Source organism: Canis aureus, chromosome X (genome assembly GCF_053574225.1).
Source record: "Canis aureus isolate CA01 chromosome X, VMU_Caureus_v.1.0, whole genome shotgun sequence".
In the NCBI taxonomy this organism is placed as follows: Eukaryota; Metazoa; Chordata; class Mammalia; order Carnivora; family Canidae; genus Canis; species Canis aureus.
In genome coordinates, this window is record NC_135649.1 from 76,280,793 (window position 1) to 76,298,268 (window position 17,476).

The following is a 17,476-nucleotide window of genomic DNA, read 5'->3' on the forward strand; positions in this document are numbered from 1 at the left end:
ACCAGAAGAACTGTAGAACAGATCAACAGAACCAGGAGTTGGTTCTTTGAAAGAATTAAGATAGATAAACCATTAGCCAACCTTATTAAAAAGAAGAGAGAGAAGACTCAAATTAATAAAATCATGAATGAGAGAGGAGACATCACTACCAACACCAAGAAAGACAAACGATTTTAAAAACATATTATGAACAGCTATACGCCAATAAATTAGGCAATGTAGAAGAATAGGACGCATTCCTGGAAAGCCACAAACTACCAAAACTGGAACAGGAAGAAATAGAAAACCTGAACAGGCCAATAACCAGGGAGAAAATTGAAGCAGTTATCAAAAACCTCCAAAGACACAAGAGTCCAGGGCCAGATGGCTTCCCAGGGGAATTCTATGAAACATTTAAAGAAGAAATCATACCTATTCTCCTAAAGCTGTTTGGAAAGATAGAAAGAGATGGAGTACTTCCAAATTCGTTCTAAGAGGTCAGCCTCACCTTAATTCCAAAACCAGACAAAGACCCCACCAAAAAGGAGAATTACAGACCAATATCCCTGATGAACATGGATGCAAAAATTCTCAACAAGATACTAGCCAATAGGATCCAACAGCACATTAAGAAAATTATTCCCCATGACCAAGTAGGATTTATCCCCGGGACACAAGGTTGGTTCAACACTCATAAAACAATCAATGTGATTCATCATATCAGCAAGAGAAAAACCAAGAACCATGTGATCCTCTCATTAGATGCAGAGAAAGCATTTGACAAAATACAGCATCCGTTCCTGATCAAAACTCTTCAGAGCGTAGGGATAGAGGGAACTTTCCTCGACATCTTAAAAGCCAGCTACGAAAAGCCCACAGCAAATATAATTCTCAATGGGGAAGCACTGGGAGCCTTTCCCCTAAGATCAGCAGCAAGACAGGGATATCCACTCTCACCACTGCTATTCAGCATAGTATTGGAAGTCCTAGCCTCAGCAATCAGACAACAAAAAGACACTAAAGGCATTCAATTTGGCAAAGAAGAAGTCAAACTCTCCCTCTTCCCGATGACATGATACTCTACATAGAAAACCGAAAAGCCTCCACCCCAAGATTGCTAGGACTCATACAGCAATTCGGTCGCGTGGCAGGATACAAAATCAATGCCCAGAAATCAATGGCATTTCTATACACTAACAATGAGACTGAAGAAAGAGAAATAAAGGAGGCAATCCCATTTTCAATTGCACCCAAAAGCATAAGATACCTAGGAATAAACCTAACCAAAGTGGTGAAGGATCTATACCCTAAAAACTATGGAACACTTCTGAAAGAAATTGAGGAAGACACAAAGAGATGGAAAAATATTCCATGCTCATGGATTGGCAGAATTAATATTGTGAAAATGTCAATGTTACCCAGGGCAATTTACACGTTTAATGCAATCCCTATCAAAATACCATGGACTTTCTTCAGAAAGTTGGAACAAATTATCTTAAGATTTGTGTGGAATAAGAAAAGACCCCGAAGAGCCAGGGGAATTTTAGAAAAGAAAACCGTATCTGGGGGCATCACAATGCCAGTTTTCAGGTTGTACTACAAAGCTTTGGTCATCAAGACAGTGTGGTCCTGGCACAAAAACAGACACATAGATCAAAGGAACAGAATAGAGAACCCAGAAGTGGACCCTGAACTTAATGGTCAACTAATATTCGATAAAGGAGGAAAGACTATCCATTGGAAGAAAGACAGTCTCTTCAATAAATGGTGCTGGGAAAATTGGACATCCCCGTGCAGAAGAATGAAACTAGACCACTCTCTTGCACCATACACAAAGATAAACTCAAAATGGATGAAAGATCTAAATGTGAGGCAAGATTCCATCAAAATCCTAGAGGAGAACACAGGCAACACCCTTTTTGAACTCGGCCACAGTAACTTCTTGCAACATACATCCACGAAGGCAAGAGAAACAGAAGCAAAAATGAACTATTGGGACTTCATCAAGATAAGAAGCTTTTGCACAGCGAAGGATACAGTCAACAAAACTAAAAGACAACCTACAGAATGGGAGAAGATATTTGCAAATGACGTATCACATAAAGGGCTAGTTTCCAAGATCTATAAAGAACTTCTTAAACTCAACAGCAAAGAAACAAACAATCCAATCATGAAATGGGCAAAAGACATGAAGAGAAATCTCACAGAGGAAGACATAGTCATGGCCAGCATGCACAGGAGAAAATGCTCTGCACCACTTGCCCTCAGGGAAATACAAATCAAAACCACAATGAGATACCACCTCACACCCGTGAGAATGGGGAACATTAACAAGGCAGGAAACCACAAATGTTGGAGAGGATGCGGAGAAAAGGGAACCCTCTTACACTGTTGGTGGGAATGTGAACTGGTGCAGCCACTCTGGAAAACTGTGTGGAGGTTCCTCAAAGAGTTAAAAATAGACCTGCCCTATGACCCAGCAATTGCCCTGCTGGGGATTTACCTGCTGGGTATTATGCTGAGTGAAGTAAGTCAATCGGAGAAGGACAAGCAGTGTATGTTCTCATTCATTTGGGGAATATGAATAACAGTGAAAGGGAATATAAGGGAAGGGAGAAGTAATGTGTGGGAAATATCAGGAAGGGAGACAGAACATCAAGACTCCTAACTCCGGGAAACGAACTAGGGGTGGTGGAAGGGGAGGAGGGCGGGCAGTGGGGGTGAGTGGGTGACGGGCACTGAAGGGGACACTTGACGGGATGAGCACTGGGTGTTATTCTGTGTGTTGGTAAATCTAACACCAATAAAAATTTAATTTACTAAAAAAAAAGTCTATAGCCAGTACAAGAAGTGAAATAATAAACATTCGATCAGAAATAAATGATATAGACACTAAAAAACACAATAGATCAATGAAACTAGGAGCTTATTCTTTTAAAAAATTAATAAAATTGACAAACTGCTTGCCAGACTTATCAAAATGAAACCAGGATGGGCACAAATAAATAATATCACAAATGAAAGAGGAGAGATCCAAACCAACATCACAGAGAATATTATGAAAAATTACATGTCAATAAATTTGACAATCTGGAAGAAATCGATAAATTCCTAGAAACACATAAACTACCAAAACTGAAACAGGAAGAAAGAGAATATTTGCATATTGATAACAAGCAAAGGAATTGAATCAGCAATCAAAAATCCACCCCCCCCTCAAAAAAAAAAAAGTCCAGAGCCAGATGGTTTCCCAGGGGAATTCTACCAGACATTTAAAGAAGAGTTAAAACTTTTTCTTCTGAAACTGTTTCAAACAATAGAAGCAGAAAGAAACCTTCTAGATTCTTTCTATGAGGCCAAAATGGCCCTGATTCCAAAACCAAAGACTCCAGGAAGAAAGAAAAAAGAAAGAAAGAAAAAAGAAAGAAAGAAAGAAAGAAAGAAAGAAAGAAAGAAAGAAAGAAAGAAAGAAAAAGAGAGAGAAAGAGAGAAAGAGAAAGAGAGAGAGAAAGAGAGAAAGAGACAGCAACAGGCCAATATTTGTGATAAGCATGGATGCCGAAATTATTGCCAAATACCAGCAAATTGTATCCAACATTACATTAAAAGAATCATTCACCAGAATTAAGCAGGATTTATTTCTGTGTTTCAAGGTGGTTCAATATTCACAAATCAATCAACATGATACACAAGTGTAAGTGAAAAACAGGATAACAACTGTATGATTCTTTCAATAGATAGAGGAAAAGCATTTGACAATGTATAAAATATATTCTTTATAAAACCTCTCAAGAAAGTAGAGCTAGAGGGAAGATACCTCAACATCATAAAGGCCATATATGAAGGACCCATAGCTAATATCACCCTCAATGGGGGAATACCGAGAGCTTTTCCTCTGTGGTCAGGAACAAGAGAAGGATGTCCACTCTCACTACTGTTATTTCACATAGTACTGGAAGTCTTAGCATCAGCAATCACAAAGAGAAAAGAAATAAAAGGATGGAAATTGGCAAGGAAGAGGTAAAACTTTCACTATTTGCAGATGACATGATACTCTATGTAGAAAATCTGAAAGACTCCACCAAAATATTGCTAGAACTGATACACAAAGTCAATAAAGTCACAGGATACTAAAGCAACATACAGAAATCAGTTACATTTCTATACACCAATAATGAAGTAGCAGAAAGAGAAATCAAGGAATTGATTCAATTTACAATTGCACCAGAAACCGCAAGATACCTGGGAATAAACTTAACCAAAGAGGTAAGAGATCTGCCCACTCTAAACTATAAAACACTGACTTAAACAATTGAAGATGACACAAAGAATTGGAAAAACACACTCCATGCTCATGGATTGGAAGAATAAATATTGTTAAAATGACCCCAAGCAACTACACATTTAATGCTTATGTATCAAAATACCACCAACATAGCATGTGTCATGGTAGTAGAACAAACAATCCTAAAATTTGTATGAAACCATAAAAGACTCTGAATAGCCAAAGCAATCTCAAAAATGAAAAGGAAAACTGGACGCAACACAATTCCTGACTTCAAGTCATATTACAAAACTATAGTGGTCAAGACAATATGCTGCTGGCACAAAAACAGTCACGTAGATCAATGGAACAGGATAGAAAACCCAGAAATGGATGCATAACTATATGGTCAACTAACGTTGAACAACATGAGAGACTCCTAACTCTGGGAAACAAACAAGGGGTAGTGGAAGGGAAGGTGGGCGGGGGGATGGGGTGAATGGGTGATGGGTACTGAGGGGGGCACTTGACAGGATGAGCACTAGATGTTATACTATATGTTGGCAAATCGAACTCCAAAAAAATATATAAAATAAAATAAAATGGGAAATGAAAAGAAAGGAAAGAAGAAAGAAAGAAATTAAAAGAAAGAAGATAGAAAGAAAGAAAGAAAGAAAGAAAGAAAGAAAGAAAGAAAGAGGAAGGAAGGAAGGAAGGAAGAAAGAAAGAAAGAAAGAAAGAAAGAAAGAAAGAAAGAAAGAAAAGAAAGAAAGAAAGAAGAAAGAATATCTATAGGACAAAGACAGCCTCTTCAACAAATGGTGTTGGGAAAATGGAAACATGCGGAAGAATGAAACTGGACCACTTTCATACATCACACTCAAAAATAAATTCAAAATGGATGAAAGACCCAAATGAGAGACAGGAAGCCATCAAAATCCTGGAGGAGACCACAGGCTGTAACTTCTTTGACCTCAGCCATAGCAACATTTACTAGACATGTCACTGGAGGCAAGGGAAACAAAATAAAAAATGAACTATTGGGACTTCATCAAGGTAAAAACAAAACAGAAAACGAAACAAAACTTCTGCACACTGAAGGAAACAATGAATAAACCTAAAAGACTACATTCTGAGTGGGAGAAGATATTTGCAAATGTCATATCTGAACTTAGACATATCTGAACTTATCAAACTCAACCCCCCCTCCCAAAAACAAGTAATGCAGTTAAGAAATGGGCAGAAGACATGAATAGACAGACACTTTTCCAAAGAAGACTTCCATATGGCTTACAAAGATGTGTCTTAAAATGTGGTTTATAGTGAAAAGATGCTCAACATCACTTATCATTAGACAAATACAAATCAAAACGAACTAGGGGTGTTGGAAGGGGAGGTGGGCGGGGGGTGGGAGTGAATGGGTGATGGGCACTGGGGGTTATTCTGTAGGTTAGTAAATTGAACACCAAAAAAAAAAAAAAAAAACCAGGTTGGAAAGCACTTCACACATGTCATAATGGCTAAAATTAACCACACAGGAAATAACAGGTGTGGAGGAGGGGATGCAGAGAAATGGGAATACTTTTGCACTGTTAGTGGGAATGCAAGTTGGTGCAGCCCCTCTGAAGAACAGTTTGGAGGTTCCTCAAAAAGTTAAAAATAGAAAAAAAAAACAGTTAAAATACAACTACCCTATGATCCAGCAATTGCACTACTAGGTATTTATCCAAAGGATAAAAATATATAGATTTGAAGGAGTACATGCACCATGATGTTTATAGCAGCAATAGCAACAATAGCAGCTATCAACAATAGCCAGACTATGGAGAGAGCCCAAATGTCCATCACTGATGAATGGATAAAGAAGAGGTGGGAGATATATATACATATATATCAAAAAATGAGATCTTGTCATTGGCAATGATGTGGATGGAGCTAGAGTGTATTATGCTAAGTGAAGTAACTCAGTCAGAGAAAGACATGCCATGATCTAACTCATGTGGAATTTAAGAAAGACAACAGGTGAACATATGGGAAGGGGGAAAGGGAAAATGGAGTTGGAAAAAAGCCATAAGAGGGTAGCCTGGGTGGCTCAGTGATTGAGCCTTTGACTCAGGGCATGATCCTGGGGTCATGGGATTGAGTCCTACATCGGGCTCCCTGCATGGAGCCTGCTTCTCACTCTGCCTTTATCTCTGTCTCTCTGTCTCTCTGTCTCGTCTCTCTCTCTCTCTCTCTGTCTGTCTCTCATAAATAAATAAATAAATAAATTTTTTTTTTAAAAAAAAAAAAGGGAGAAAAAAGCCATAAGAGACTTTTAAGGATAGAGAGCAAACTGAGGGTTGATGAGGGAGGTGACTGGTGGGCTAGATGGGTGATGGGTATTAAAGCGGGCACTTGTTATGATGAGCCACTGGCTGTTGTGTATAAGTGATGAATCACTGAACTCTACTCCTCCAGAAACCAATATTGCACACAGTATGTTAGCTAGGTAAAATGAAAAGAAAAAAGAAGAAAAGAAAAGAAAGGAAAAGAAAAGAAAAAAGAAAAGGAAAGAAAAAAGAAGAAAAGAAAAGGAAAGAAAAGAAAAGAAAGAAAAGAAAAGAAAAGAAAAGAAAAGAAAGAAAAGAAAAGAGAAAAGAAAAGAAAAATGCTTTCTTTAAAAAATACATGAATACTGGGCAGCCTGGGTGGCTCAGCGGTTTAGCGCCATCTTCAGCCCAGGGTGTGATCCTGGAGACCCGGGATCCAGTCCCACATCAGGCTCCCTGCATGGAACCTGCTTCTCCCTCTGACTGTGTCTCTGCCCCTCTCTCTCTCTGTCTTTCTCTCTCTCTCTCTCTCTCTGTGTCTTATGAATAAATAATTTTTAAAAAATACATCAATACTCCTAACTCTGGGAAACAAAGGGTTGCAGAGTGGAGGTGAGTGGGGGAATGAGGTAACTGTGGGATGGGCAATAAGGAGGGCACTTGATGGGATGAGCACTGGGTTATAATATATGTTGGCAAATTGAATTTAAGTAAAACATGTAAAAAATCAACCAAAAATAAATAAAAATACATGAATAAAATAGAGAATAAAAAAGACAATAAATGAAACTAAAACTTTTTTCTTTGAAAAGATAACAAAATTGACCAAACTTTTATTAGATTTACTGTAACAACAAAGAAGACTCAAATTAATAAAATCAGAAATGAAAGTGGGCCATTACTCTAGTTTTACATAAATAGAAAGAATGTAGATTAGTATAAACAACAAATGGTATGCTAACAAATTGGATAACCTAGATGAAATGGACAAATTATTTGAAGTACAGAACCCATGAACACTGAATTATGATGATATAGAAAGTCTGAATGAAGTAAGTAGATTGAATCAGTAATACAAAATCTCCAAACGACAGCATTAAGCTCTAAGCAATAGCTTAGACAGCAATAAGCACCAGATGGCTTCACTGTGATTTCATCCAAACATGTAAAGAATGAACACGAATCTTTTTCAAATTATCACAAGATATTGAAGAGGCAAGAATATTTCCTAACTCATTCTATGATGTCCCTATTACTCTGATACCAAACGCAGACAAAGGTAGTAGGAAAAAAAACACACTATAGACCAATATCCCTGATGGATATTGTTGCAAAATTCCTCATCAAAATACTAGCAATTGGAATTAAACGGGATATTAAAGGGAATATATACCATGACCACGTGTGATTGTTGTCTGCAAATATGCATGGTATGATCTCAATCTTTTTGTACCAGTTAAGGCCTGACTAGTGACCCAGTATGTGATCTATGCTGAGGAATTTTCCATATGCACTCAAAAAGAATGTGTATGCTGCTGTTTAGGCTGAAATGTTCCGAATATATCTGTTAAGTCCATCTGGTTCAATGTATCACTCAACCTATTGTTTCCTTGTTGATTTTATGCTTAGATGATCTGTACATTGCTGTAAGTGGGTTGTTAAATTCCCCTACTGTTATTATATTATTATCATTGAGGTTTTTTTTTTATTTTGGTTACTAATTGGTTTATATAATTGGCTGGTCCCAAATTAGAAACATAGATATTTATAATTGTTAGATCTTCTTGTTGGAAAGACAATTTAAGTATGATATTGTGTCAATCTTCTTCCCTTATTACAGTCTTTGGTTTAAAATCTAATTTGTCTGATAGGAGGATTGGTACTCCAGCTTTCTTTTGAGGTCCATTATCATAATAAATGGTTCTCTCATACCTCACTTTCAATCTTTCAGTCTTTAGGTCTAAAATGAGTCTTTTGTAGATAACATATAGATGGATCTCGTGGGTTTTTTTTGGTCCATTCTGATACCCTATTGTATTTTGATTGGATCATTTAGTCCATTAACAGAGCAATTATCCAAAGATATGAATTTAGTGCTATGGTGTTACCTGTAGCATTGGAGTTTCTGGCGACATCCTCCTGTCCTTTCTAGTGTTTGTTGCTTTTGTTAATTTTTCCTCCACCCATAGTGTCCCCTTAAAATTTCTTGCAGGGTTGTTTTAATGGTCATAAACTCCTTTAGTTTTTGTTTGCCTGGAAAACTCTATCTTGCCTTGTCTGAGTGGCATCCTTGCTGAGTAAACAATTCATGGCTGCATATTTTTTCCCATTCAGCACATTGAATATATCATTCCACTGTCTTCTGGCCTGTGAAGTTTCTGTGAACATATCTGCTGCAACCCTGACAAGTCTTCCCTTTGTAGGTTAAGGACTCCCCCCCCCCCGCCCCGCCCCGCCGTTGCTGATTTCAGGATTCTTTCCTTGTCTGTATATTTAGTGAATTTGACTATGATATGCCTTGTTGATGCTTGGCTTTTGTTGATTTTAATGGGAGTTCTCTGTGCTACTTGGATTTTGATGTCTGTGACCTTCTCCAGATTAGAAAATTTTTCAGCTATAATTTGTTTGAATAAACCTTCTGTCTCTTTTTCTCTCTTCATCTTCTGGGCCTTCTCTGATATGAGTGTTATTCTAATTAGTTGTTATATTCTGGATGCCTGGGTGGCTCAGCGGTTGGGCAGCTGCCTTCGGCTCAGGTCGTGACTCCAGCATCCAGGATCGAGTCCGGCATCAGGCTCCTGTGAAGAGCCTGCTTCTCCCTCCACCTATGTCTCTGCCTCTCTCTGTGTGTGTGTGTGTGTGTGTGTGTGTGTGTGTCATGATTAAATAAATAAATCTTTTAAAAAATGAGTTGTTATATTCCCCAAGTCTTCTTTCATGGTCCATTGCCTTTCTTTCACTCTTCTTTTTGGCTTCATTATTTTCCACAATTTTATCTTCTATATCACTGATTCACTCCTCTGCTTCTTCCATCCTCATTTTTGTGATACATCCACATAGGATTGTATCTCAGTTATAGCCTTTTTAATTTGGGCCTGATAGATTTTAGTTCTTTTACCTTTGCAGTAAGGGATTCTCCATTTCCTTCTATGCTTTATTCAGGCCCCAGTAGTATCCTTATAATCATTGTTTTAAATTATATTTCAGACATTGTACTTCTAGCTGTATTGATTACATCCCTGGCCATCAGTACTACTTCCCATACTTTCTTTTGGCATGAATTTCTCCATCTCATCATTTTTTTTCAGAAAGGAAAAAAAGAAAAAACCCAAGCAAGCAAGCAAGCAAACAAACAAAAACCAAAGGAAAATAAAAACACAAAACACAAAAAACCTAGATCCTGGCTATGTTTTAGTCTCTGTGTTAAAAGAATCTTCCAAAAGTTGGTTGTTTTTCTACTTGTGGACTTACAGTTTTTGTTCTCTCAGACCTCTGACTGACTTTTTTTGGGTGTTCAGAATGATTTGATAATCATCTAGCTGTGTTTGAGGTACAGGGCATGTTTTAGGGTCCCCGTAATCCTCTGTCATTTTATTTTATTTTATTTTATTTTTTATTTATTTATGATAGTCACACACAGAGAGAGAGAGAGAGGCAGAGACACAGGCAGAGGGAGAAGCAGGCTCCATGCGCCGGGAGCCCGACCTGGGATTCGATCCCGGGTCTCCAGGATCGCGCCCTGGGCCAAAGGCAGGCGCCAAATCGCTGCGCCACCCAGGGATCCCTCCTCTGTCATTTTAACTCTCGAAAGCCTATTTTATTCATATCTCACCTAGTCTTTATTATTTCCTTCCTTCTACTAGATTTGAGTTTAATTCTTTGTATTTTAGTTCCTTAAGTTGTAAGATGAATTTGTTGATTTGAAATCTTTTTTTCTTTTTAAAAGCTTTTCTCACTATAAATATCCCTTACAACACTGCTTTAACTGCATTCCATAGGTTTTGATAAATTGTGGTTTCATAACTTATTTAGACATATTTTTTAATTCCCTTTTGGTTTGTTCTTTGGTCATTTTTTAATAGTGTGTTTTATTTCCACACATCAGTGAATATTCCAGTTTCCCTCCTGCTATTGATTCCTATTTGCATTTGCTTGTGATTGGAAAATATTTTTGTATGATTTCAATCTTTTCCAATGTATTAAGACCTTTATTGTGACACAAAAATGATCTATCCTAGAGAAGTGCCATTTTCACTTGGAAAAAATGTGTAGTTTGCTGTTATTGAATGTTCTCTATATGTCTGTTGAGTCTCATTGATTTATAGTGTTGTTAAACACTTCTATTTCTTTTTTGATATTTTTGCCTGTTTGACCCATCCATTACGAGAAGTTAGCTCTTGAAGTTCTCAACCATTACTGTAGAACTGCCTATTTCACCCGTTATTGTTTTTAAATGTTTGGTTTGTATATTTTGGAGTTCTGGTATTTATAATTGTTATATCTCCTTGGTGATTTGAAACTTTTATCAATATATATTTCCCTTTGTTCTTTAATGACAAGTTTTACATTAATGTATGATTTGCCTGATATCAGCTCTCTTTTGATTACAATTTGAATATATTTTTCCAGGGGTGCCTGGTGACTCAGTCCATTAAGGGTATGACTTCTGATTTCACCTGAGGTCATGATCTCAAGGGCATGAGATTGAGCCTCATGTCAGGCCCCATGCTGGGTGTGAACCCTGCTGAAGACTCTTTCTGTCTCCTTTTCCACCCGCCCCCAGCTTGCTCTCTCTCTCTCTCTCTCTTTCAAATAAAATATTTTTCCATCTTTTCAATTTCAACCTATGTGCATCCTTAGGTCTAAACTGTTTGTCTTATAGAAAGGATACTGTAGAAGCATGCTGTGTGTGTCTTTTAAAAATCCATTCCAACCATATTTGGCATTTGATTGGGGAACGTGGATGGAACTGGAGGGTATTATGCTGAGTGAAGTAAGTCAGTCGGTGAAGGACAAACATTATATGTTCTCATTCATTTGGGGAATATAAATAATAGTGAAAGGGAATATAAGGGAAGGGAGAAGAAATATGTGGGAAATATCAGAAAGGGAGACAGAACGTAAAGACTGCTAACTCTGGGAAACGAACTAGGGGTGGTGGAAGGGGAGAAGGGCGGGGGGTCGGAGTGAATGGGTGACAGGCACTGGGGGTTATTCTGTATGTTAGTAAATTGAACACCAATAAAAAATAAATTAAAAAAATTTAATCCATTTATATTTAAAGTCTTTACTGATAGATGACTTACTTTTGCCATTTTGTCATTTGTTTTCTGTATGTCTTGTGACTTTTTGGTATGTTGATGTCACCATTGCTGCCTGTGTTTGTGTTTAATTGCCTTTTGATGTATTTTGATCCTTTTGTGTGTGTGTGTGTGTGTGTGTGTGTGTGTGTATATATATATATATATATATATATATATATGCCTTATATTTTATGGTTACCTGACAGATTATATAACAACCTGAAGTTATGATGATCTACTTTTAATTAAGCCAAAGTTAACTTCGGTTGCAAACAAATCTCTACTACTTTATAGCTCAATCCTCCCTCACCTATGTAATTAATATTACAAATTACATTAACATAGATTTATGCTTATTTTTATGTATTTGTCTTTATATCTTGTAGATTATATAAGTTGGAGATATAAATCAAAACTACAGATTACTGGTATTTTTTCAACCTCTACCAGAGATCTTTTTATCTTCATATGTCCATAAATTATTACCTAGAATCCTTTGATTTCAATCTGAAGGTCTCCTTTTAGCATTTCTTACAGAGCAGTTGTAGTGGTAGTGAAGTCCCTTGACATTTGGTTATTTGGGAGTATCTATTTATCACACACTTAAAGTTTTTATTTATTTATTAATTGTAGAGAGACAGAGAGAGCATGGGGAGGGGCAGAGGGAGGAAGAGAGAATCTCAAGCAGACTCTGCACCAAGCATGGAGCTGAATTTAGAGCTTGATCATATGACCTCAAGATCACAACCCCAACGAAACCCAAGACTTGGATGCTCAACCAACCAAACTACCCAGGCACCCCTCTCCCACACTTTTGAAGGACAGTTTTACTGAATACAGTTGAAAGTTTTTTGGGGGTTGTTTTTGGTTTTGGTTTTGGTTTTGGTACTAAAGTACCTTGAATACATCATTCCACTGGCCGCCAAGTTTTTTGTTGTTGTTGTTGTTGTTGTTGTTGTTGTTGTTGTTATTATTATAAATTTTTTATTGGCGTTCAATTTGTCAACATATAGAATAACACCCAGTGCTCATCCCGTCAAGTGCCCACCTCAGTGCCCGTCACCCAGTCACCCCCACCGCCCCGCCCACCTCCCCTTCCACCACCCCTAGTTCGTTTCCCAGAGTTAGGAGTCTTTCATGTTCTGTCTCCCTTTCTGAATATTTTTTATATTCCCCAAATGAATGAGACCATATAATGTTTGTCCTTCTCCGATTGACTTATTTCACTCAGCATCATACCCTCCAGTTCCATCCACGTCGAAGCAAATGGTGGGTATTTGTTGTTTCTAATGGCTGAGTAATATTCCATTGTATACATAAACCACATCTTCTTTATCCATTCATCTTTCGATGGACACTGAGGCTCCTTTCACAGTTTTGGCCACCAAGTTTTATGCTGAAAAGATACTGACATCTTTGGGGGATCCTGAATGGCTCAGTCAGTTAGGCATCTGACTCTTGATTTTGGTTCAGGTTATGATCTAAGGGTGGTAAGATGGAGCCTTGGATCGGGCTTCATGCTCAGCCTAGAGTCTGCTCTCTCCCTCTGCCCCTCCCCCCATGCATTTTTCTCTGTCATAAATAAATAAATAAATAAATAAATAAATAAATAAATAAATCTTTAAAAAAGACACTGACTTTTTAAATTAAAAATATCTTGTATGTGATGAATTGCTTGTGTATAACCATTATGGGCATCTGTGCCTTTGACTTTCAACATTTTTATTATGACGTATCATAGAGTTTATCCTACTTAGAGTACAATGGTCTTGTTGGTATGAAGATGTCTTTCACACAAATTTCCGAATCTTTCAACTACTACTCAGAAGGGGAAGAAGGAAAGGCGATTCTTGGGAGAGGGAAATAACAGAGGAGTTTAAATATTTCGGTCAAATGACTCAGCAGCTAGAGTTGGAGTCTCTGGGTCAGAGAGGTCTGAAGGCAGGCACTGGTGTTTCATAGCCACAGGATTTGTCTTAATTATGGATAACATATATTGGATGTAGTTCTGTAGGGTATGCAAAGTAGGCAAGCACTAAATGACTAAATATATGCTTATTTCAGATCTACTGAAAACTATTACATGTGTAAATTTTGAATTTGGTACTGGTGGGCTTTTAGTTAATGGTCCTGCTGTGAAGAAGTAAACAATATAGGGACCAATATACACAGGCCATCTTTAATTCACTTAAATACCAATATGTCCCTTAGTTAGATACTTTGATTAATCTGATAGTCAGATGTATAAATTTAGACTGTCAAATGTATAAAGTTAGCCATATTAACAGGACCTTAAGCAGCAAAGTGGAATTGATCTGCAGTGTGAACTTCAGTCATGCACAACACTACAGGGTCCTGGCTGAGCAAATCCCATCAACTATCATGGTTTACCTAAGTAAGGGACAATAAGTTAAGTTTCTGTATTGATCTTTCTGCTTTGCTGGAGGCATTAATGCAGGTATAGCAGGATGTACTAGCAATTGCACAGGCTCCAACTTGCTCCACAAGTAGGAAGTCAATGAGAATTCTATCATCCATAACAAGGTTAATATGGATACCTTCTAGGACCAAAGCAGAGTTTCCTTAAATATTTGAAATCATCTTATGAGTACTTTTAGGTGCAAATCAGGGTGTTTTGGGGTGAGAAGAAAGTTAATGCCTAGCTTCTACACAAATGCAATAATGAGAGATATCCATCACCTTGGGATGGGGCAATTAATTCCCCGAACGAGCTGGTTATTTTGAGAGAAAGACAAGTTATTTAAAGTCTGGGATTAGTGTAGAAGAGCAGAGGCCTCTTTGAAATAAAGTAGGAGATGAATGATGTGCACAATTGCACTGAGGGATCTCTGGCGCAGACATTTTCTAAAATCCAGTAAAGAGGCTCGTAATTCAGATGAGAGATAGAAAAAACAAATAAACTCTTGTCAGAAGTGATCAACAGATCATTGCACATGAAAAATGGAAATTGATTTTCTCTACCCTGCAATCACTCCTCCTATGTGACTTTAGATTTTTCTGTTATGTGGCAGTCAGTAGTGGGGACAGTTTGGTTTAAGGGACCACAAATTTACAGGCCCTATACTCTGCCTTCAATGAACAAAAGGCATCTTTCTTATGCCGTTTCACTTAATATTATGGGTATTTAATCTAGGAAATTAAAATTTCATAAAACACAGCCGCCCAGTTTTGGAGAATTTATATTTTAGTATAAATTTCTTTGTTTAAAGCAAACATTTATGCCTCTTAAATTTTCACTAAGTTTTTAAATAAAGTTGTTCTAGACTCTCTGAAGACTCTACTTGATTGCAGGTGTTTAAAATTTATTGTTGTTATTGTAAAGACTAGGTCAAGTCTTTAGGATCATTGATAAAAAGCAAGTACTAAGTCCACCAGCATGTAGGAAATCTTTTCTTGAAGCATTTCTGAAATATAGAGATGACATCATGGGAGAGCTAATAGAAGTAATAGAGATGATGTTAAATGAAGAAACTGGCTTATAAAAATTAGTGGAAGTACATGTGAAAAATAATAATACAAGTGTGTCTATATTTATTGTGGGTACATGTGTATTTGTTAGAACAACTTTGGTATTGTGGTTCATATTTGAATCTGTGTGATATAACTATCTTAAGTATAGGAGTAAATACCTACAAAACTACACATGTTCAGAGCCCAAGATAGGGAATTGTTGAATGATTGTAAAACATTTTTTTATCCAGCATAATGATTTGTCTTTTGCCTTCAAAACTTGACTTCCAGGTACCCTTTATAGAGATCATGTGGGGGAAAAAAGGGGATACACTCATAGAATGGGAAGAAAATTCTAAGGCCAAAGCTCTCCCACCTTTGGTAATTCAGTTAGACATCACATCATGTAACCTTCAACCTAACATCATCAGATGAAGATGAGTATGAAATTGAATCTCCAAGCATTAAAGATAACATCAAGTTCATTCTGTATATGATTGAGTCTCTTCCATATCCAACACTAAATTGCACATTGACTGTTGGAAGACCTTACGGTCCATTGCAGGATCCTGGAATCTTACAACAGCCATATAGACCTTATTAAGTACTCATGGAATTGTTCTTCAGCACTGTGTAAAATAGCTCTGATTCATCTGAAGTGTATATTAAGAAGGAAAGTGATCTTACAGGAAATACAACGTATCATTAGCAATCCATTATCCAAATAGACGTCATTGCTTGTTTTACCAACCTGTGTCCCAAATGGTAATTCAGGGCACAGTTTTAAGATTACATCAGGCATAGTACTAGTAGGAATAGTATATGTCTTTTTGCTGCTTATAAAAGGTTCTCTGACATGTGACACAGAAACAGACAGAACCAACTCCACCTGACTGGTACTACAAGATGAAATCAAATGTATAGTAACTAAGTACTTTAAATAATGAAATGAATGCCATCTAATTTACAATTCAAGCATTACATCATCTTTGAGGAAATTCTGGAATTCTAACACGAAGTAGTCCTTCATCAGAAGCTATTATTTTTGGAAGAAATATCAACTAACAACCAGCGTTAGTATCTGTTCTACCATTGCTACTGTAAAGACTGGATATTGTATATGACTATTGGCTCTCAATTTTTAAAAGAAATTTTATATCATAGAGATGTAAACTTGTAAATATGTAAATAAATATTAATATATACATTTTTGGGGTCGGTAGAGGCGGAAGGAGGAGGTCGAGTCGGGACGCCGAGGTGGTCAGCAGCTAGCTCGTCGGTGCCCGACTTCTCTCAAGCTTGTGTGCTGAGGAGACTCCGATGTTGGCCTCAGCTCCTAGGCTGAACTCGGCGGATCGGCCCATGAAAACTTCTGTATTGAGACAAAGGAAAGGATCCAGCAGAAAGCAACATCTCTTATCCTGGGCTTGGCAGCAAGGAAGGGGACAGGTGGTGGAAATCCTGCGATCCGAAAAGCAGACCGAAAGGTGACAAAGAAGCTGAAGATGGGTGGTGGAGAGAGGTATAACATTCCAGCCCCTCAGTCGAGAAACGTTAGTAAGAACCAGCAACAGCTTAACAGACAGAAGACCAAGGATCAGAATTCCCAAATGAAGATTGTTCACAAGAAAAAAGAAAGAGGACACACTTACACCTCCTCAGCAGCTGCACCGCAGGCCATGCAAAACGGGGGGAAGAACAAAAATTTTCCAAATAATCAAAACTGGAACTCTAGCTTATCAAGTCCCACTTTACTTTTTAAGTCTCAAACTAATCAGAACTACGCTGGAGCCAAGTTTAGTGAGCCACCATCACCAAGTGTTCTTCCTAAACTACCAAGCCACTGGGTTCCAGTTTCCTTTAATCCTTCTGATAAGGAAATAATGACATTTCAACTTAAAACCTTACTTAAAGTACAGGTATAAAATAAGATAAAATACTACTGTTTAAATTTAGTTATATTTAAGGGTAGTTGCCAGTTGTTTCAGACCAGATTCACTAGGGAATTAATCTGTGTAAAATTGCTAATTAATGTAGAAAACATTATTAGATTTCATCTTAACTGTTTTACGTGTAGTGTGCACTGTGATGTAATGGTAGTATCAGTGCAACTTGAAATAACTAAATTATTGATAATTGTACTTGAT

General features: G+C 37.4%; 1 protein-coding gene across 1 annotated transcript; it reads left to right on the top strand.

Annotated features, from left to right (window-relative positions):
* The first annotated feature begins 16,553 nt into the window (after nt 1-16,553).
* Nucleotides 16,554-17,269, top strand: LOC144307738 (proline-rich nuclear receptor coactivator 2-like). The gene has a single exon (XM_077887702.1). It carries the CDS (start codon nt 16,835-16,837, stop codon nt 17,252-17,254), a length of 420 nt encoding a protein of 139 aa, XP_077743828.1. The 5' UTR covers nt 16,554-16,834; the 3' UTR covers nt 17,255-17,269.
* The last annotated feature ends 207 nt before the right edge of the window (nt 17,270-17,476 follow it).